This window comes from Zosterops lateralis (assembly GCF_965231275.1).
Source record: "Zosterops lateralis genome assembly, chromosome: 6".
In the NCBI taxonomy this organism is placed as follows: domain Eukaryota; kingdom Metazoa; phylum Chordata; class Aves; order Passeriformes; family Zosteropidae; genus Zosterops; species Zosterops lateralis.
Genome location: NC_139761.1, coordinates 10,926,625 through 10,948,382, shown reverse-complemented (window position 1 = coordinate 10,948,382; position 21,758 = coordinate 10,926,625). Strand labels below are relative to the sequence as shown.

Below are 21,758 nucleotides of genomic sequence, written 5' to 3'. Positions count from 1 at the left end.
AAGCTTGCTTTAGATTTTGGAGGCAAACCTGGAGAATAAACTGCTAGACTGGTTTAGATTTTACTGTTTCACACTTCAGCAAACACATCAACTAAACATTTATTTAAAATATGTTTAAATAAACATCAAATTTGGTGTCACTTAAAAAAATAACTAAGGTTAAGCTGGATTCCTGTTCCAAATTGTCTAATTATGTTTTTGTGCTCCTAGGTGTCCATTACAGGTGAATGGGTGCCATGGCAATCCAAAGTTCCTCAAATTGAAGTTGAAACACACAAAGTTGCAGCTCCTGATGTTGTAGTGCCAACCCTAGATACAGTTCGCCATGAGGCATTGCTGTACACTTGGCTGGCTGAACACAAACCTCTGGTGCTCTGTGGCCCACCAGGTTCTGGAAAGACCATGACCCTCTTCAGTGCTCTCAGAGCTCTGCCTGACATGGAGGTACACAGAGTTGTGTGTGTGTGTGTGTGTGTGTGTGCACATGGGTATCTGAATTACAGAGTAGTAGCAAGTCTTTAATCTTCTTAAGATTAAAGATAGCATGGAATTTATTTCCTAGCCAGAACTCAGTGATAGCTTCACCTCAGTCAGTCATGTGTGTATATAGCAAAAAATAAAAATTACGCTGAGGAGAATACAAATTCATTTCTTAAGTTCTTTAGCCTAAAGCTGCTTTCCTCCGTTGTCATTTCAGTATCAGAGAAGCTCTCCTGCATTTAGTGTTAACCTGAAGTTAAAACCTGTGCAAATGTTTAAGAGTAGCTCTCATCCTTCTGTGTATTTAGGTGGAGTTACATGAGGCTGTGATGTTCAAAATATAGGGTTGGGCAGGAAGCATTGCTGCATGGTAAATAGAGAACCTGCAGTGGGAAGCAGAGAGTATCTAGGCTGTATATGGCTGTATATATGTGGTAATATACCTGTAATGTGGATGGTATATGTACTTCCATTGTGAACAGCTGAACATACCTGTTTTCAGGACTCCTGATAGACTTTTTCAGTCTTCAGTGTATTTTAATTTTTTTTTCACCATTCTCTTTTTAAGGTGGTTGGGCTCAACTTTTCAAGTGCTACCACTCCAGAACTGCTGTTGAAAACTTTTGATCACTACTGTGAATACAGGCGTACCCCTAATGGAGTGGTGCTGGCTCCTGTGCAGTTAGGAAAGTGGCTGGTGCTGTTCTGTGATGAAATCAACCTGCCAGACATGGATAAATATGGCACACAGAGAGTCATATCCTTCATTAGACAGGTTTGTTTTTCTTTGTAATCAACTGTATCACAACGGCTACTTATAGGGAAATAAAATATTCCACTGATTTGATTTTATTTTTGGTTTTGTTCCAGATGGTGGAACATGGAGGATTCTATCGTACATCTGACCAGACATGGGTGAAACTGGAGAGAATTCAGTTTGTTGGTGCATGTAATCCACCTACTGATCCTGGAAGAAAACCTCTGTCACATAGGTAATGCGTCTAGTAAATTCTCGGTAACAATGGAATAGGAGTCAAAACTGAAGCATTGATGATGTAATCTGTTCTTTATACACTTGTTTAACAACAACTGTGCTGAAATTGTATTCCTTGCTTTTGCACTATCTGCTGCTTGATTCTTACCGTGATAGCCTGGCAGGGGACTCAGTATTAGGCTGTTGAATCACCTGTCTGAAACACTTGAGAATGGGAGCAGTCAAACCAGCTACAGTTGCTACTTATGATTTTGAATCAAGCTGTTACTTAATTTTGGCAAAAGATAATGAAGAGAATTGACTTTCTGTACTGTGTAATATGCTAATCTTTCAGATTTTTACGACATGTTCCTGTGGTTTATGTGGACTATCCTGGACCAGCTTCACTTACTCAGATATATGGAACATTCAACCGTGCAATGCTGAGGCTGATCCCATCACTTCGCACATATGCAGAACCTCTCACTGCTGCCATGGTAGAGTTCTACACAATGTCTCAGGTAACTTGTTAAGTGCAACTCCAAACTCCAGTTAGAAGGCTTTCTTCTATGCTGAATCATTTGACATGTGTTGTTAGCCTTTCACGTAGATAATACGTGTACAAGAACTCAACTAATTACTTGAGTTCTGTCAAAGATGACTGAATTACGCTGTCAGAGTAATATCTGCCAAGGCCTGTAAAAAATATGGTGCAACTTCAAGATAGAGAAACTAATAAAGTTTAATTTTTTAGGAGAGATTCACTCAAGACACGCAGCCACACTACATCTACTCACCTCGTGAAATGACTCGGTGGGTGAGAGGGATATTCGAAGCACTGAGACCACTGGAAACCTTACCAGTTGAAGGCCTTATCAGGATTTGGGCCCATGAAGCCTTACGTCTCTTCCAGGACAGGTAAAGAATTCATGACCTGGGGAAGCAAAACCATAAAATGTTGCCTACTCCTTGCCAACTTTCATTAGAACATCAAACTAAAGTGTGCTTTATGTTAAATAGCTGGAATACCAGTGAGAATATTTCCTTTCACTCCATCTTGACTCTCTTGGGAGATGTATCTGTACAAAGCAGAAATATACTTCATAGTGCTGCCATGGTGTGATTATATCCTCCCATTACAAGGACTGTACTCACCGACTGACTTGTTTATCCAGGCTTGTGGAAGATGAGGAGAGACGATGGACTGATGAGAACATTGACATGGTTGCTCTGAAGCACTTCCCCAACATTGACAAAGAAAAGGCTATGAGCAGACCTATCTTGTACAGCAACTGGCTGTCAAAGGCAAGTTAAAATTTAAAAGAAAAATAAACCTCAAAATTAAATAGGTTAGCTGCAACTGAGTGATGCAGCTCTTATGACTGTATTAAAGTGATAATTGGTGCCCATTATGCTGTTAAATTGATCTCCAAGAAATTTTTACTATGATTATCTGAAGTGAACTCCACCACAAAGTTAATAGCTGTTAGGCCAGGAATGCTACCATGGAATGTAAAAGCAGTATAATATTTCTCAAGAATAGTGTGACACTACCAGGTTGCAGTTATTCCTTACAGAATCTCTTAGATAAGGCAGTGACCCTTGAGCAATATTGATAATACACTTTTTCTGGTGACCTGTTTATTATCATCTGAAGTGGTCCATCTGGGCAAGCTGTACAAATCCTGGTGAGTTTAAGTAAAAGTCCACCCAGCTTGCTACCCATCTCTGACCAGTAGTAAGTGACTATGAAAGGCTGTTTAAAATAAATTGGGGAAGGGAATAAGTCTGTAGTACTACTTCCCAAGCTCTCTGGTAACTGGCAGCACAGGCTCAGCCTGTGGTAGGTTCAGTAGATAGTGTTTAAATCCCATGCTGCTACCTGTGTTACTCTAGGCAGTGGACATGTTCCTGTGCAAGTTAAATGAGTACAATGTTCTTAAGCTTTTGTAGAGGATTGCTACTTTAAGTATTCTATTAGTTCTGCTTTGGTGTACTCATAAATTTACCCCTAAGCAAATTCCCTTAACTGAACTTCCATACTGTATTGACTGGTTCTTTTAGGATTATATTCCAGTGGATCAAGAAGAATTGAGAGACTATGTGAAAGCCAGGCTTAAAGTCTTTTATGAAGAAGAACTTGATGTACCTCTTGTCCTGTTCAATGAAGTCTTGGATCATGTGTTGAGAATTGACCGGTAAGTTTAGACTTCCATTGCTGCTCATATAAGTAGTGTTTAGAGTTACTCTAAACCAGAATAGCCTCAGTAGAGAGTAAGAATGGAGCATGGTCTCATTGTTGTCTATAGAAAATACACTCCATATAGCAGGATCCTATCTGTAAAGGTGTGCCAGTTTTGGTACTAACTTGAAGCTTAGGTGTTCTAGGAAAAGCTTCAGTGAGTTGCTAACACTTATCAGTCACACTTGGTTGTGTTCTTTTTCAGAATCTTCCGTCAGCCACAGGGCCATTTGCTGCTCATTGGAGTCAGTGGAGCAGGAAAAACAACCCTGTCAAGATTTGTTGCCTGGATGAATGGTTTGAGTGTCTACCAAATCAAGGTTGGTATGCTAAGTTTAACTTCTGAAAACCCGTAAGTCAAAACTCCCACTTATATATTGACCCCTAAAATCCCATTAAAAGCTAAACCAAAATGTTAATCACCAATGTTACCTATTACCAGGTTCACAGAAAATACACAGGTGAAGATTTTGATGAAGACCTTAGGACAGTATTGAGACGCTCTGGCTGTAAAAATGAAAAAATAGCATTTATTATGGATGAGTCAAATGTCTTGGATTCTGGATTCCTGGAGAGAATGAACACTCTCCTAGCCAATGGAGAGGTAAGAAGATTTTAAGTAAATATTTTTTGCACCTTTTTACAACCATAAACTACAACAAAACTATCTTTTGAATTAGGTTCCTGGTCTCTTTGAAGGAGATGAATATGCTACCCTCATGACTCAGTGTAAAGAAGGAGCACAGAAAGAAGGTTTAATGTTAGATTCACATGAGGAACTGTACAAATGGTTCACCAGCCAAGTCATCCGCAATCTCCATGTAGTGTTCACTATGAATCCATCTTCTGAGGGCCTGAAGGACAGGGCAGCTACCTCTCCTGCACTCTTCAACAGGTAATTGCTGCGTATTCCAACATATTTTAAAGGTAACATTAAAACACTACTTTTGGAAAAGTCTTCACTAATGCTTTGTATTTCAGGTGCGTCTTGAACTGGTTTGGAGACTGGTCAACTGAGGCATTGTACCAAGTTGGCAAAGAGTTCACAAGCAAAATGGATCTTGAAAAACCAAATTACATTGTGCCTGATTACATGCCAGTTGTGTATGATAAGCTGCCACAGCCACCAACACACAGGGAGGCTATTGTTAATAGCTGTGTGTTTGTTCATCAGACTCTTCACCAGGTATGTTATTACACTGCTTAACTTACACTTAGCCCTCGGCCATGGCATCATTCACCAGTTTCCTAAAACCATGATCCTTGGCATCCACATAAATTTTAAAACAGTTCATACTCTACAACATTTTGTTCCCTAAAGGCTAATGCTCGGCTGGCAAAACGAGGAGGCAGAACCATGGCGATCACCCCACGCCACTATTTGGACTTCATCAACCATTACGCCAACTTGTTCAATGAGAAGCGAAGTGAACTGGAGGAGCAGCAAATGCATTTGAATGTCGGTCTTAGAAAAATCAAGGAAACAGTTGATCAGGTATGTGTCTTTAAAACTTTGCCCTCTATAAAGGTGGAGTGAGTAAATAGATCTCAATGCTCAGTATGTATTCTCTCTTCCATCTTACAATCGATCTTAGGTGGAGGAATTGCGGCGTGACCTAAGAATAAAGAGTCAGGAACTGGAAGTGAAAAATGCAGCAGCCAATGACAAGTTGAAAAAGATGGTGAAAGATCAACAGGAAGCTGAGAAGAAAAAGGTAAAAAAATTTGTTAAATCTCTGTACACTTTTATTTACAAAATAGAGCCTATAGAGCAAGTGCTGGAAGAATTTCAGCTTTTAAAAGGCCGTATTTTTTCTTTGAATTTCCTTATAGGTTATGAGCCAGGAGATTCAGGAACAGCTGCACAAGCAGCAGGAGGTCATTGCAGACAAGCAGATGAGTGTGAAAGAAGATCTTGACAAGGTGGAGCCTGCTGTCATTGAAGCTCAGAATGGTATGTTAGCACCTCAAGAGATCACACTGGGGTCTTGAATCACACTCTTAGTCTTGGTCTATGGGAATGTGTTTTCTTGTGGTCTGGGTTGGTCCTGTCTAATAAAAGTGTAGGCTCTTAGCATGGGGCTGAACAGAGTTGAAGAAATCCTTTCTTTTAAATTCACAGTCTTTGAGCTGTGATTTTTGATACTCCTATGGCTTGTGGCTTAGTTTCTAGCAGACCAGTTGTAGAAAGACTAGTGATGCCTTGCTGCTGAACAGACAGCATACAGTCAAGCTGTCCATTCATTAAACTGGGTAGACAAATCACTGGTTTGAGTGAATCATTAGGCAGCAGAGTAAGTTGCCTGTGCCCGTTTGGCAAGTTGATATTCATGGAAGTGTGTCTTCTAAAGTAGTAGTTACTCAGTAGTCTCTGCTTCTGTCATAACCTCATTTTCCTTTTTAGAATCTTGAAGCATTTGTACAAATCTAGGGTACTCTGCTGGGCTTTGCTAATTGGTTTTTTTCTTCCCAATCAACACTGTTGATCTTTCTGGCACTGGTTAGCTGTGAAGTCCATAAAGAAGCAGCACCTGGTAGAGGTCCGTTCCATGGCTAATCCACCTGCAGCAGTTAAGTTGGCACTGGAGTCCATCTGCCTGCTATTGGGTGAAAGCACCACTGACTGGAAACAAATACGTTCCATCATCATGAGGGAGAACTTCATTCCAACCATTGTTAACTTCTCTGCTGAGGAGATCAGGTAAAGTGCAAGTGTGAGATGTTTATGTGAACAAACCATTTACAAAGAACGGAGGGTCTTAACTGGACTTTCCTCTGTGTAATTGCCTTGGTAGCACTTGATTTCTTTTGACAACAGCTTATTGCACATGGTGAACATGCAGGTAGGTGGTACAGAAACTAGACTACTGAAGCCAGGATGTACCATGAAAACTGGGACAAAGCAGCTGCTTGTGTTGTCACTTAATGGCATGGTTGCAAAGCAGCATGTTGGTGTCCAAAGCCATATTATCAGTTTGAAGTAGTTTTGCAGCAATAACAGACCAGGCTGCTGGTCAGCTTCCTAGCTGGCTCTAAATGTGAGCAGAAGGTCAGACTAGAGACATCTGAATTCCTTTCCAACTCCATTTTTTTTTAGAGCAGAGTTGAGCAGTTAGTAAATGACTAATCTTAAAATATTGATGAAATTTTTTTATCACCTGTAAGCTGTCATTTCTGAAACAACATGTTGAACAACCCAGCTACCACTCAGCAAAGCTGCCAGGAAATGTTTCTTGTCAGCTGTGGAAGGCAGGCTGGATAAAGGGATACTGACACCTGTGTGCTGACATACACTGTATTCATGCTATCTGTAAAATTTTTTCCCTTGCAGTGATGCCATCCGGGAGAAGATGAAGAAAAACTACCTGTCAAATCCAAGTTACAACTATGAAATTGTAAACAGAGCATCACTGGCCTGTGGACCTATGGTGAAATGGGCAATTGCACAGGTAAAGTCAGCTTGAGGAAGCAAAGGCAAAGTGAAAAGCATGAACCAGAAAGCACATAGCAATGTCTAAAGGCTCTGAATTTGCCTTTATTCAGCTAAGTATTGCAAGCTATTTTGCTTCCAAGAAATGGGGTAGATGGTGGGATACACAGTGCCATGCCAGGGAATTATTGGCCAGTTGTGATACAACCTCTGCACTGAAAAACTTAAGGTTTACAGTGAACACTGGTGGATACTTTCTGTTTGTGATGTCATTCTACAGAACAAGACAATTCTCCACTGGAAAATGCAGTGCAGTCCTCTTAATGAGACTGCATTTGTCTTGCCTCAGAGTAGGACACACTCAAGGCAGACTTTTAAGTTTCCTAAAGGAATAGGCTTTCGGAGTCTTACCCCCAGAGTGAGATACCCAGGAATGATTTTACTTGCCTGTTGGTGTTCCAATACAATAAAATTCTTGGCTCGTTAAAACTGCCTGCTTGGAATGGCATGATCTGGAGAGACTATTTAACTTGAATTTTGCCAACAGGCCCTGTCCTAATTGTTCTGTGGCTTAACTTTACTCTTTTCACTGCTAAGAAGGGCAGATTAACGCAGTACTGGCATGAACACCCCATTGAATATTTATGTAAAATTATGGTGTGCACTTCTTAATGTGGTCTGAACCTTTTGAATGCTTAAGTGTAAATCTACAGAGCAGTACAAGGATCTTGCAAGAAGCAATTACTTATGTTTCTGTGCTTAGTTTAAACTAGAGTCCTAGGGACTGATAAACAATGCTAAGTTTCTCTTAAGTAGTTATTAATTCTTACACAGGTCAGAAGTACATAAATTTGAAAAGATGCAGTTGATAGTATATAGCTAAATGCTGTGGTTCCTCTTAACATGTCATTTTAGAAAGTGTAAAGGTTCTGTTTACCATTTGCAGCTGAACTATGCTGATATGTTGAAAAGAGTGGAACCTCTACGCAATGAACTGCAGAAGCTGGAGGATGATGCCAAAGACAACCAACAGAAAGCAAATGAAGTGGAGCAAATGATTCGTGATCTTGAGGCCAGTATTGCCCGTTACAAAGAAGAATATGCAGTACTGATTTCAGAGGCTCAAGCTATTAAGGCAGACTTGGCTGCTGTGGAAGCAAAAGTAAGACTTCATATACCAATAATTTTTCATTCTCTGATCTTTGACAGTTTCAATTCAGAAATTGAATCCTCCTTTGAATTTGAGAGTGGATTTAATTGCTTCCCCTGTACAGTGCTTTTGAACTGTTTCATCTCTGGGTGTCATGAGGCTTCTCAAGAAACCTGTCTGGAGTTAGAGAAGTACCAGCTCATGTTGCTATTTGATTAATGAGACAGTTCTCATAAAGTTTAAAATATGTAGAAAACCTTTGAAAACAGGCATGGATGTAGTGGGATTGTAATGTCTTAACTAGACTTGAAGGAGGGGGAGTGTGGATTTCTCTAGGTACTTGATCTCATCATTGATATGTTGCTACTGTACTAGTACTTAGCACTTTTAAGTTCCTCAAGGAGACCGTTAGAATCAACTTAATAAATTAGCACTGAAGAACCCCAAATTTAATCTCATTCTGAGCTTTTAAATTTAACTTAGGCCTTGAGTCAGAATTTAAGTGTTCTGAGAGATTTGTAATATAAGAGCATTTCCTCATCTAAAGAATCTACTTCACCACTTATTTCTAGGTAAACCGTAGCACAGCTCTTCTGAAGAGTCTTTCTGCTGAACGTGAAAGATGGGAGAAGACAAGTGAAACTTTCAAAAACCAGATGTCCACTATTGCAGGAGACTGTTTACTTTCAGGAGCATTTATTGCCTATGCTGGCTACTTTGATCAGCAGATGCGTCAGAATCTGTTCACTACGTGGTCTCACCATTTGCAGCAAGCAAATATCCAGGTAAAGATACAATCCTGATAAGTTAACCATAAATTGATTTACTGCAGGAGTTAAGCTTTAGGATTGCTAGATAAAGAATGGAGCTGTTGGAAAGCTGTTACAGCTTTGTAGAGCTGCATTTGCTTATAATAACCAGCTGGTTGGGGAAGGCCAAGTTAAATGTGAGCTGTGTTTGCTTCCCGCAGTTCCGCACAGACATCGCACGGACCGAGTACCTTTCCAACGCCGACGAGCGGCTGCGCTGGCAGGCGAGTTCTCTGCCTGCAGATGACCTGTGCACGGAGAATGCCATCATGCTCAAGCGCTTCAACAGGTACTTTGTTCTGAGGGGTGAAGTTTTTAAGCAGCATTCTTGCAGCAGACAGAGTTTGCACCTATTGAATCATAGTAGCTCTTTCAAAGCACTGTTTCACTGGGGTGTGAACCTCTAATGTTCCTAAAAGCTTCTCAACCACGTGTAAACATAAAAACTCTCATTCACCTTTGCTTGCCTTTTTTTGTTATGCTTAGCTGTTAAAATAAGTTGGCTTGAACTGTTTTGTTATTTGAGCTGTTTTGTTGCTCAAATACAAACTTAACCTTTTAAAACTGGAGTCATTGAAGCTGCCACAACTTAGTGAAGGAATAAACAGGGGTTTAGAGTTGGGACTAATAATGCAATGTAAATACATGAAACTGCTTAGACACTATCTGCAGTCAAAACCTAAATAATGAAAGTGTTTTGTTATTAACTTTAGATATCCGCTGATCATCGATCCCTCTGGACAAGCTACAGAGTTTATCATGAATGAATATAAAGACCGTAAGATAACTCGTACAAGCTTCTTGGATGATGCTTTCAGGAAGAACTTGGAAAGTGCCTTGAGATTTGGTAACCCACTTCTGGTTCAGGTTAGTGGCATGATCATGTAGATCATGAATTCTGTCCTATGTATTAGAAAAGTTTGAAGTTGTTCTCTTAGTAATATGCAAGCAACTTTATTTTCAATTTACAGTTTAACAAGTAAACTAGTGATACATGTGGTGTTAGTCCTGAGAAGGATTAGTGAGCTACAAAATTAGATCAAGGTATTTCCTTTTCCTCCATTTCAAGATCACATTCTTTTATTCTGAATTGATCTTTCCATACTATAAAATCATTTGCAACCTGTTTATCTGTTCCTTTGTTTTCATGTGCTTTCCCAGTCATAGATAATGGCAACTAATATGGTTAGTTATCTAGAATTAAATCTACTCTGAGTGTCAGGGAGAAATTTCAGTAATACGAAGAAACAGGCAACTGTAGGAATAATTGACTTTCACTTGAAATGGGCATGGTTTTCACTTCCTAGTATGGAAATGGAGAAGATCAGTAACTGTTGCTTGTGCTGTTTAGAATAGGGCTTACATGCAGTAGAGCTAACAAGACTACAGCCACTACTAATACTTCTCTTCTGTACCTGTGTAGTTCAATTATACATCTAAAGTGCAAATACTTGCTGAATGTGATCCCTCTTCCAAACCAACTGCCAGTTGTTTGCTTACCAGAATTTTAAGCCCCTGTTGGATTGGGAGTTTTAGCTTGAGGTGTTTGCAAACAACAGTCTTTAACACATCTGTCTTTCTAGGATGTGGAGAGCTACGATCCAGTTCTGAATCCTGTTCTGAATCGTGAAGTCCGAAGAACTGGAGGCAGAGTTCTGATTACTCTGGGAGACCAAGATATTGATTTGTCACCATCCTTTGTTATCTTCCTTTCCACCAGAGACCCAACAGTAAGTAAAATCAAAAGCTGTCCTGTTTGTAGAAATAGAATGTGAAGAGAGCTGAGAAATTTTTTTCATGTTTCCTGTGACAGGTTGAATTCCCACCAGACCTCTGCTCTCGTGTTACATTTGTGAACTTCACAGTAACTCGCAGCAGCTTGCAGAGCCAGTGTCTGAATGAAGTCCTGAAAGCTGAAAGACCAGATGTTGATGAAAAACGCTCTGACCTCCTCAAGCTTCAGGGTATGTTTACCAAAATTAACTTCCTCCTGTTCTAAAAGAATACAATTCATTTACTATAGAAGTACACAGTGAAATGTCTTCATACTCTTTTCAGGATGCCCAATGGCAAAGTACATGCAATTCACATAATTCTTTAACACATCTGTACAATGTGACTTTTTTTTCTTCTAATTAAGGTGAATTCCAGCTGCGCTTACGTCAGTTGGAAAAATCCCTACTACAGGCACTTAATGAAGTGAAGGGACGTATCCTGGATGATGACACCATCATTACTACACTTGAGAACCTGAAGAAGGAAGCAGCAGAGGTCACCAGAAAAGTAGAAGAAACTGATATTGTCATGCAGGAAGTGGAGACTGTTTCCCAGCAGTACTTGCCTCTTTCTACAGCTTGCAGCAGTATCTACTTTACTATGGAATCACTGAAACAGGTGGGTTGAGTTCTTCCTATCAGGAGCTTTGAGTGTTTACTGGTTAAAGCTAAGTAGGCACTGCCCAGTATTCCAGTTTGGTAGGCATACTCTGTTGGTTATCAAACAGCAGGATTGTGGAGAGAAAAAATAAACTCTCTTCTCTTTCAGATACATTTCCTGTACCAGTACTCCCTCCAGTTTTTCTTGGACATCTATCACAATGTCTTGTATGAGAACCCAAATCTGAAAGGAATCACAGACCATACTCATCGTCTCTCAATCATCACAAAGGATCTCTTTCAGGTTCAGTTTTTTAATTAATAAATGTAATTATTTAATAATTTTTGAAGGGTTAGATTTTAAAGCTTCTTACACTACTACTCTGTTTTGTTCCTAGGTCGCCTTCAATCGAGTGGCACGTGGCATGCTGCACCAGGATCACATAACATTTGCCATGTTGTTGGCCCGGATCAAACTGAAAGGCACTATTGGGTAAATGTTTGTTTCCTTGCTTCACTTCAGTTGAAAAAGGGAGAGCTGTCTTGAAGGCATCTAGCTAAGGTCTTCTTTTCCCCTAACATTAGGGAGCCTACATATGATGCAGAATTCCAGCACTTCTTGAGAGGGAAGGAGATTGTACTAAACACTGCATCTCTACCCAAAATCAATGGTTTGACTGTAGAGCAAACAGAGGCAATGATGAGGTTGAGCTGCCTTCCTGCATTTAAGGACCTTGTTTCAAAAGTTCAAGCTGATGAGGTAAGTGTTGGCTAGGGTCTGTCTCTCCACTGAACTATCTTGTTAAAGTTTTCAAGTGTCTGCTTGAAATGCTTCATGCTCACAAGTAAGCTCTCCTGCTGTGGAAAGGGAATTCCTAAAGATCAACTAGCTGTAGTTGTGGAAATGAATGTTCTTATTTCCTTCGTAACCCAGCTGTGAAACTTGTAAAGACCAGCACTGTTCATTATTCAGAAATAGTTTCACCATTCCTTGGCTTTGTGGTTGACCAGCTTTGGTTCTCATGGTAGCAGAAAGTGTGACACTGCATATCTTTTGCTGCATCACTGTTGTGTGATAATTATGCAGTAGAGGGGAGCAGCCCCAGCCATACATAACTTCATTATGATGGGCTCTTGGACATGCCTGTATGGAACAATTTGGATAGTACTCAGCTGCTGAACACTGCACCTTCTCATGACTGAAGTATTCAAAGATTAATACATCTTTGTCTTGACCGTGAAACGGTATGTCACAAATTATGGTTATATCTTAAATAGTACCTGTTTGGTTTGCCCTGCCTAATTTTTATATATAGAAGTTGAATTCTCTTTACAACATCTAATTTTTCTCAAACTGTTCAGCCTGGGGTAAAATAACATACAGCTTGGCCTGGGACTTGATAGAGATCTGTAGAATCAGGAGTGCTGGAGGCTATCAGTGAAATGAGGCGTATCAGTGAAATGATTTGGCACATCTAAAGATAGAAAAATAGACAAAGTGTAATTTGAGTATTATGTGTCCTTGCTGTACTTTTCTGATATCTTGAAACTCAACTTCAGGTTTTTTGCATTTTTTTTTTCAATACAGCAATTCTGTATCTGGCTGGATAGCAGTTCACCAGAACAGACTGTACCATACCTTTGGACTGAAGAAAAACCTGCAAGTAAGTGAAGGTGCACTGTTGTCCTTGTCAGTCCTGCTGTACTGATCTTACTAGTTACTATGATTTTAAAAGGAATTCTAAAGCAGAATTTAATTTTGGACATTATTGGTTGAGAAAATCATAAAGTTGCGATTGTATAAGAACTTCAAGTCTAGTGAGTTTGGTTCTGGGTTGTTTGGGGATTTTTTGAGAGGCTTGTTTTCACTGGATTTTTTTAAACCAAACAGTTCTAAGCAGTAGTTACTACACTTGGTTGCTGCACCTTAACCTGTGCAGACTTGATCTGGTCTTCCACTAAGAATGAAATGTAATTCTAGTCTCGTTAGGTAGATTGCATAATAATTTGGATTAACCTTAGTCACTTGCCAGTCTGAAAATAGCTCAATACTCTAAAAAGGTCCAAGACACAGATTTTCTGAGGACAGGGCTGGTCTAGTAGAGTGTTTAGACCTGCAGTTGTACCTAAGCATGAAGTCTTAGCTCTTGCTACATTAGTTGTCAGTGCTAATTTTTTAAGAGAGTGTAGGGATAACTGTTTTCCTTCAGTTCCTCCCCCATCTGAAAGGTAACTTTAGAAAGTGTTTGCTGTCTGATCATTCCAGGCTCATTCCTGTAGCTTTCTAAATCTAAATTAAGGATTCTAAGCTCATATTTATTAGCTGCTTATTAAAGCTGCTGGACCACTAACTGAAGCAGCTCTAGATTATTTACCCTATCCATGCTAGACAAGTGTGTATGACTTCAAGGTCTAACAGAAGAGCAGATTATTCTATGAGTGAGAAGATGCGAGAAGATCTCTTGTCCCTGGAAATTAAAATCACGCATGTCAAAAATTCTAGCCTGTAAATTTTGTAAACCAGCTGAAACTGCTAATTTTTTTTCAGTTGTCAAATTGAAAACAGAATGTAAGCATTTCTTTAAAAAGTTGCATCAGATCTTCCAAAAGGATAATTAACTTTCTAAATACATAGTCTTCAGAACAAGATGGGGAGAAACTGAATGGAGAACTGAAGAGAGGAGGGTGTTGAGAATGGTTTTCTTACCAGTCCATCTAATCGTGTCTCCTCTTTCCAGCTCCCATTGGACAGGCCATTCATCGCCTGCTTCTGATCCAGGCCTTCCGTCCGGACCGTTTGCTGGCCATGGCACATACCTTTGTTTCAACAAATCTTGGAGAGTCTTTCATGTCCATTATGGAGCAGCCTTTAGATCTGACACACATTGTGGATACAGAGGTAAACTGCTTGTTTTTGAAATGCTTAGTGCCACCTTGCATGAGTTCCACAGTGAATATTTTTTCCACTTACCCTTCTCTGGTATGAGGAGGGGATTGTTTTTCTTTTTTCTAAAGTAGAACTAAGAGTAATATAATGGTTTTAGTTGTACAGAGGGAAGAAACACTAAGCTTCCTGCATTCTCATATTTATCTAGTGATTGATTCTTATCCTTTTCAACTTTTTGGAGCACAGGTGAAACCAAATACCCCTGTGCTGATGTGTTCAGTGCCTGGTTATGATGCCAGTGGTCATGTTGAAGACCTTGCAGCTGAGCAGAATACACAGATTACTTCTATTGCTATTGGTAAGAGCATACCTTATTTCAAAATCTAAGCGTAAGTGAAATTGTTAGCAGTAAGAGATTTAGTAACCCTTCTGTCTTTCAGGTTCTGCTGAAGGGTTTAACCAAGCAGATAAAGCAATAAACACAGCAGTGAAATCTGGAAGGTAAGTTCTATTTCATTTTCAGCTAGAATACTGCCTAGTAGAAAGCTAAAAGGGGGAAGTTAGCTATTGGTTAGAGAGATAAAACTGTGAGTGAAACAAAAAAGTAGACTTATTTTTTGAATTTAAGTTTGTAATAGTAAGCACATCTGTTTATATCTTCTGTTTAAATATTTTCAGAAGTAGGTTGTACCTGCAAAACAAGAAATTTAACCCATTTACAGTACATAGTAACTGATTCTATTTAAAAGGCTAGTTAAAAAGGGGGCGGAAAATCTGTAGCATTGATATGTCCTGTTATTCTTTGTGATGATCACAGGCAGGATCCATAAGCTGTTCACTAAAAAGCACTTGTTCTGTTTCAAAAATTCACAGATGGGTAATGCTGAAGAACGTTCACCTGGCTCCTGGCTGGCTCATGCAACTAGAAAAGAAACTACATTCCCTGCAACCCCATGCTTGCTTCAGACTCTTCCTTACCATGGAGATTAATCCAAAGGTAGCACAGATTTTAAATTTGATTATCTGGCAGAGTAACTGGCTTGCAAAACTAAGAGTGCTCCCCAGGGAAGGTTGTCTCATGACTGCCTTTCTGCAGTAAAGAAGGAAAATACACACCTGTCAGGGAAGTTATTAGCCTTGCTGTCTAATAGCTGAATTGTAGCTGTAAACTTCATACTGTTCCTTTTGCTGATTCCCCTAACCTCCAAAAGAAAGGCAATATGCTCACCATGAGGTTTTGAAGCTAATGCAAACTGTGCTGGGATTTAATTTATTGAAGGCTAAAGCAGCTATATTTGAGCTTATTGACCTTCTCTAGGTGCCAGTGAATTTGTTACGTGCCGGCCGAATCTTTGTGTTTGAGCCTCCTCCTGGTGTAAAGGCAAACATGCTGAGGACCTTCAGTAGCATTCCAGTTTCTAGGATGTGCAAGGTGAGACTGTGATTTGTCTTGATAAAACTAAATGAAAGAATATGTTTGTTCAAATCTTACCTTAGATGATAAAACCTCAGCTAATAAGATGTACCTGAAGTGTTTTTTCTCTCCTCACCCAATAAAGTAGTAGTTGCTTTTTCTGTTTGGTAGAATGTATTCAATTTCAGTAACAATCTAGCATTAAGTCTGATATTTCTACTCTTTTAGCGGGCTTTGGTTTTATCAGTTCACTTGAGTAACAGTTGTTTGGTTTTGTTGGTTTTTTTCTCCCCACCTCTAGTCTCCAAACGAGCGTGCTCGTTTGTATTTCCTCCTTGCCTGGTTCCACGCCATTATCCAGGAGCGCCTGCGCTACGCTCCCTTGGGCTGGTCCAAGAAGTACGAGTTTGGAGAATCTGACCTGAGATCTGCCTGTGACACAGTGGATACCTGGCTGGATGATACAGCAAAGGCAAGTACTGTTGTGTACTTAGGCACAGGTAACAGATTACTTTGGGTCTTCACTGAAACAGTCTGTTCTGGAAAAATTAGGGGAGTTCAATGAATAGACACAAAAAGCCTGTTGGCAATTCAACAATTGTTTCCTGCTAATTATAGGGTCGCCAGAACATTTCCCCTGATAAGATCCCCTGGTCTGCACTGAAGACACTGATGGCCCAGTCTATCTATGGAGGTCGTATCGATAATGAATTTGATCAACGCTTGTTAAACACTTTCTTGGAACGTCTGTTCACTACCTTAAGTTTTGACAGTGAATTCAAACTGGCTTGCAAGGTTGATGGACACAAGGATATTCAGATGCCAGATGGAATCAGGTATCATTTTTTCTTTGTCCTGATCTCTTATGTACATTTTTTTTTTTTTAATTAGAAAATTGCACACAAAGGAAAACAGCAAACTAAGCATATAACCTGTATTTCTGTGCTGTGTAAACATCAATCTCAGGCAAAGCATTACCTTGGCATTCTAGCAGAAGAAACCCTTTAATGAATATTAAAACTCTGCCCTGCAGGCGTGAAGAGTTTGTGCAGTGGGTTGAGATGCTCCCAGATACACAAACACCGTCATGGCTGGGACTGCCAAATAATGCAGAGAAAGTTCTTCTCACCACACAAGGTAAGTCCAGAACTTCAGCAATGTCTTCCAGACATTACCAGGCCACCATTTTAACTAAGAAGCAGAAGAGAAATACTAATTTTGCTTAAGAGTCAATAGCTTTCTCCTTCTCCCTCAACATAATTGGTTTTTGAATAGCCCAAAAACTGACCAGGAGACTGTGAATCAAAAAACCCAGTTGCATTTAGTCTTCCAGATGGCAAGCTCCTATCTTAATTCTGGAAAGCTTTATTGTAAGCTTCTAGAGCCACCTACAGCTGGGCAGTTCTGAATCTTAGGTCTAGACTAGGAGTAATGGAAAGTCCTGCTTCTTGCATATAGTGGGATGTTTTAATCTTGATGCCACTGCTTTTCTAACAGCAAATCTTCTGTTTTAGGCATAGATATGATCAGCAAAATGCTGAAAATGCAGATGCTGGAGGATGAGGATGATCTGGCTTATGCAGAAACTGAGAAGAAGACAAGAACTGATTCTACATCAGATGGACGCCCAGCCTGGATGAGAACACTGCACACCACAGCCTCTAACTGGCTTCACCTGATCCCACAAAATCTAAACCATCTGAAGCGAACTGTGGAAAACATTAAAGTAAGAACTGGGTTTTATTTAACGTGGGCAGAGGAAAAGCACAAGTTCAGGTGCATTGTGATTTGCAAGTACCAATTACACTGCTGAGGGGACAATGGAACCTGTATTGATGCTGATTTTGAGTGCCATAGCCATATAATGATCTGCTGAGTTTCTTGAAATTACCCAAAAACCTGGTTTATGTCTTTTGGGTAGTACTTGAAGAAATGCAATGGCAAACAGTCTAGCCAGGTACTCAGCATTAATTGTTCAACTGTGACTTCCACTTTCTTGCTTCTCCAAGGGAGAGAAACAGTTGTAAAACAGTTTCTGCAATCACTTTCTGCACCACAGGCTGCATCTTCATGTTCAGTGCTTGTAGTCACAGTGTCACTGCTCTGTCCACCCAGAATTTGGGGGGTTGTTTTTCATAGAAGTTTTCCAGCAAGAGCTTTGATCTGCAGCTTACTTTGAATGTTTTGACCATCAGGATCCTTTGTTCCGGTTCTTTGAGAGAGAGGTGAAAATGGGAGCCAAGCTGCTCCAGGATGTTCGTCAGGACCTGGCAGATGTGGTTCAAGTGTGTGAAGGGAAGAAGAAACAAACCAACTACCTGCGTACACTGATAAATGAGCTGGTGAAAGGTATGGCAGTTCAAATTAGCATCTCCCAGGGCTCTCTTTCCTTCTTGCACTCTGTAAGAGATTGCTGTGGTCAGCAGCTTAAAAAAAAACCAAAAATGGTAGAAAAATGTGGATGGACTTTGCCATTTGACATAAGTAATATTTTAAGTTGAGCATAAAATTCCCATTGGCTTGGTATGAAATTTCAAGTTGAGGTTGATAATAGCCTAATAATTAGACTATAATAATAATAATGTAAAAGTTAGGCTTTAATAGTAATATTATTAGGCTTTTTTGTACAATTTATATTAGCAGCCGAATTTCTAGGCTGAAATCTTACTAAATTCTTTCAATTTCTGACTTGTGACAGAACAAAGTTATTTATACCACCAAATCAGTAGTATTGGTCCTATAAGATCTCCTAGAAAATCTTAAAGTTCTCTGAATTTCTATTTAAAGATTGTACGTACATGTGGGTTTTTCACAGGCATGCTGCATGTTGTAACATGGTGATTTGAACAAAAGCATTTTCTGAAACACAAATGCTTGACCTCTTCAGTTTTTTCTGAAGAACTTAAATCTTCATGCAGAGTTGGAGATTAGGTCTTGCAGTAAATAGCTGTGTGTAACTGCAGCTGCTCTTAAAGGGTGTCTGTAAGTGGGTGGCATTTTAAATACAGAGTAGACCTGGAGGCCATTGGCTCTGTAATCTTTGAAAGTGCTTTCACATACTGAAGAGCTTTTTAAAATAGAGGTTGATATTCCAGTCCAAGTCTTCAAGGTTTCAATATAGTGTGTCATTTCAACCTGTATATAAACAAAACTTAATTCTAATCACATCTTTGTAGGTATTTTGCCTCGTAGCTGGTCTCATTACACAGTCCCAGCTGGTATGACTGTTATCCAGTGGGTGTCTGACTTCAGTGAACGCATTAAACAGCTCCAGAATATTTCCCAGGCAGCTGCATCTGGTGGAGCAAAAGAACTGAAGGTACCTCGTGCTAACTTCTCGGGGTTATTGTTGGAGCTCTGTGGTTCCTGGTGTCTTCACATCAGGACTTCTAAATAGCTCCTCAGTCAATGAGCCTGGGTCAGTGTTCTCTGCAGTGTCTGTAAATACTGCTGACGTCTCCTGATGGCAGCATGAGGAGGCTTAGCAGGTTCACTCCACAGAGATCAGAGGGAGCATTAGTACTGTGGAACAACAGCAGACAAAGCCTTAGAGCAAAAAGCTTCTTAGCAGTTACACTGTGTTCCAGTAGTAGCAGGAACATTTTAGAGTAAATAGATTGCTGAAGTATTTATAGTAGTCATTAATTAATACTGCAGCTGAAATAATCTTTTTCCCTGTATTTTCCCCCCTTAAATAGAACATCCATGTGTGCCTGGGTGGCCTGTTTGTACCAGAGGCATATATTACTGCTACAAGACAATATGTTGCCCAAGCAAACAGTTGGTCTCTTGAAGAGCTCTGCCTTGAGGTCAATGTTACAACTACCCAGAATGCAGTCCTGGATGCCTGCAGCTTTGGAGTCACAGGTAAATTTAGCTTCTGGTATTAAATGGGCTATGTCAAATGAAAAAGATGCTGTTGTTGCAGAAGTTAATACACACTTTCTGAAAGTATTTTCAGATTACTTTGATGTTAGTTATTAGGGAAGTACTTAGAATGCTAATAAATCTCAAGACTGGGGTCAGTATATATTGAAATGGTATTGCATAGTGTATCACCCACAACCTCCTCATTTTGCAATATGAAATACTTCTCATTTAGTGGACTTAGCCCTTAAATGATACAGAGGGAGACAGCCTTTGGATGTATTAAAGTTCTTAGAACTCTAAACTGTATTGTAATTTGCAGGCCTGAAGCTTCAGGGAGCTACATGCAGTAACAACAAGCTGTCACTTTCAAATGCTATTTCAACTGTCCTGCCTATTACACAGCTTCGCTGGATCAAGCAGACAAATGCTGATAAAAAAGCAAATGTTGTAAGTATTGATGAAAGTATTTAGATATCCCTAGCAATTTTTTCCCTAAGGCTTTATGGATACTTGTACTGGGCACAAAAAATCAAATGGGTGTTCTCTAATTATTCTTGGTGTTAGTTGGTATCTGATTTCAGGACTAGCAGCAAACAGACTTAGTGCTGACCATGTCTTTCCTTTGTAGATAGATAAAAAGAAGAGGCATCCAAAAATGCTGTTCAGTGCTGTTCAAGTCAAAACTCAAATTTAGACCTATAGCAGCATTTGTGAATTTATTAAGTCTGGGGGGGTTTTTTTATATCTTTTGAGTACTGAATTATCTGAGACTAAATTCCCATGTCATTGGTACCATTTAGTGTTACAGAAACTTGTGACACTCTTCAGCTGTCTTACAGAACTCTCCTCTATTCATGTTTTTTCCCAGGTTACTTTACCAGTTTATCTGAACTTCACTCGTGCTGATCTGATTTTCACCGTTGACTTTGAAATAGCCACCAAGGAAGATCCCCGCAGCTTCTATGAGCGTGGTGTTGCAGTTCTCTGCACTGAATGAACAAATTTATTCTCACTGGTTAATGCTATAGTAAATGTCAGTCTTTTATGTAGTGCTCACCTGTACTTTTGTAATCAGGGTAGGTTAGCAGATGGATTTGTGTCAAGTTGGCTGGAAAGGTGATGGTGCATTGGGAAGCTGATAGGACAGAGAGATTTCTTTGAAGGAAAATTGAATGAGGTTGTTAGATGGTTATTGGTAGATGTGATATTTGATGGATTATGTTATATTAAATAAAATACATAGGAAAAAATTTGACTGTCTTATTTCTGTTAATCTGATTCTTAGTGATGGTTTTGGTCTGGAAAACCTGTACCCATGATCTTTTCAGAGAATAATTATGGATTACTCTTCAAGCTAACCTTCAGTGACAGGAACCTTGGAATGTAAGTCCATAGTGCAGTAAGACACAAAGCCTGACATCTGCTGTGATAATTCAGGCCATTACATTAATTACTTACAGTGGATTGGTCTTACTTGAAGTAACCTGCTGCAATACAATGAGAAGCTGGAGCATCCTGAACTAAACTTTCTTGTCCTATTGACCCCAGAGCTTCCTCTTTCTCAAACTGCTTTTATGGTGAAATACGTCTCCAGATTCATGTCTCAGTAACCCAAGAGGAGGCTATTAAATGCTTACACAAGGAGTTACAGTATTATTTGAGACTCACACACATGACCGACCAACTGTTACTAAATGAGGGAAGCTGAGAGTTCCTGCTAATTGCTTGGGTCGCTGTAATGGTTTGGGCATCTGCTTGCTTTTTCTGATCCTGAATTTATTGGCTAAGCATTTCTACCTTTCTGACCATCTTCTCAGAACAGCTGTCCTTTCTGATAGTGGCTAAAGTCAAGTGTTCAAAGATGTGTATGAAAAATGCAGGTACACAGCTTTCTAATCTCAAAACTGAAATCTTGGGAGCCCCTTCCTTCAGTGATTGCTCCTATGAAAACACTGACTTTCATCAGCTCTGGTATTTTTCTGTGATAAGGAGTTCTATAGTACAAGCCTATGCTGGGAAGAAAAATTGCCATCTCAGCCTACCTCACATATTTGTTTTAGTCAATGCTTGCTGTTTACTAAAACAGAATTCTGCTGTCTGCCCTCTCCCTATTGTTTTGCAAAGTTAA

The 21,758-nt window shown here is 39.7% G+C and overlaps 1 protein-coding gene across 1 annotated transcript in view; it reads left to right on the top strand.

The window, feature by feature from the left end:
- DYNC1H1 (dynein cytoplasmic 1 heavy chain 1) overlaps window positions 1-20,897 on the top strand; it is a gene marked incomplete at its 5' end in the record, with an annotated part of 45,154 nt that extends 24,257 nt beyond the window's left edge. Inside the window, 41 exons of the mRNA XM_083863379.1 lie at window positions 211-444; window positions 1,049-1,255; window positions 1,351-1,472; window positions 1,809-1,974; window positions 2,208-2,371; window positions 2,629-2,758; window positions 3,518-3,651; window positions 3,901-4,015; window positions 4,138-4,299; window positions 4,376-4,590; window positions 4,677-4,881; window positions 5,017-5,190; window positions 5,291-5,410; window positions 5,529-5,649; window positions 6,201-6,396; window positions 7,027-7,144; window positions 8,072-8,287; window positions 8,848-9,060; window positions 9,246-9,373; window positions 9,798-9,951; window positions 10,668-10,814; window positions 10,898-11,048; window positions 11,225-11,478; window positions 11,629-11,763; window positions 11,858-11,952; window positions 12,045-12,219; window positions 13,048-13,123; window positions 14,198-14,358; window positions 14,593-14,704; window positions 14,787-14,847; window positions 15,220-15,343; window positions 15,665-15,778; window positions 16,062-16,232; window positions 16,379-16,596; window positions 16,794-16,897; window positions 17,275-17,486; window positions 17,956-18,109; window positions 18,937-19,079; window positions 19,459-19,627; window positions 19,950-20,077; window positions 20,499-20,897. Of these exons, the coding sequence (XP_083719505.1) occupies window positions 211-444; window positions 1,049-1,255; window positions 1,351-1,472; window positions 1,809-1,974; window positions 2,208-2,371; window positions 2,629-2,758; window positions 3,518-3,651; window positions 3,901-4,015; window positions 4,138-4,299; window positions 4,376-4,590; window positions 4,677-4,881; window positions 5,017-5,190; window positions 5,291-5,410; window positions 5,529-5,649; window positions 6,201-6,396; window positions 7,027-7,144; window positions 8,072-8,287; window positions 8,848-9,060; window positions 9,246-9,373; window positions 9,798-9,951; window positions 10,668-10,814; window positions 10,898-11,048; window positions 11,225-11,478; window positions 11,629-11,763; window positions 11,858-11,952; window positions 12,045-12,219; window positions 13,048-13,123; window positions 14,198-14,358; window positions 14,593-14,704; window positions 14,787-14,847; window positions 15,220-15,343; window positions 15,665-15,778; window positions 16,062-16,232; window positions 16,379-16,596; window positions 16,794-16,897; window positions 17,275-17,486; window positions 17,956-18,109; window positions 18,937-19,079; window positions 19,459-19,627; window positions 19,950-20,077; window positions 20,499-20,627 (6,327 nt within the window). The 3' untranslated portion in view covers window positions 20,628-20,897. The remainder of the gene's footprint in view (window positions 1-210; window positions 445-1,048; window positions 1,256-1,350; window positions 1,473-1,808; window positions 1,975-2,207; window positions 2,372-2,628; window positions 2,759-3,517; window positions 3,652-3,900; window positions 4,016-4,137; window positions 4,300-4,375; window positions 4,591-4,676; window positions 4,882-5,016; window positions 5,191-5,290; window positions 5,411-5,528; window positions 5,650-6,200; window positions 6,397-7,026; window positions 7,145-8,071; window positions 8,288-8,847; window positions 9,061-9,245; window positions 9,374-9,797; window positions 9,952-10,667; window positions 10,815-10,897; window positions 11,049-11,224; window positions 11,479-11,628; window positions 11,764-11,857; window positions 11,953-12,044; window positions 12,220-13,047; window positions 13,124-14,197; window positions 14,359-14,592; window positions 14,705-14,786; window positions 14,848-15,219; window positions 15,344-15,664; window positions 15,779-16,061; window positions 16,233-16,378; window positions 16,597-16,793; window positions 16,898-17,274; window positions 17,487-17,955; window positions 18,110-18,936; window positions 19,080-19,458; window positions 19,628-19,949; window positions 20,078-20,498) is intronic.
- Between the last annotated feature and the right edge of the window lie 861 nt (window positions 20,898-21,758).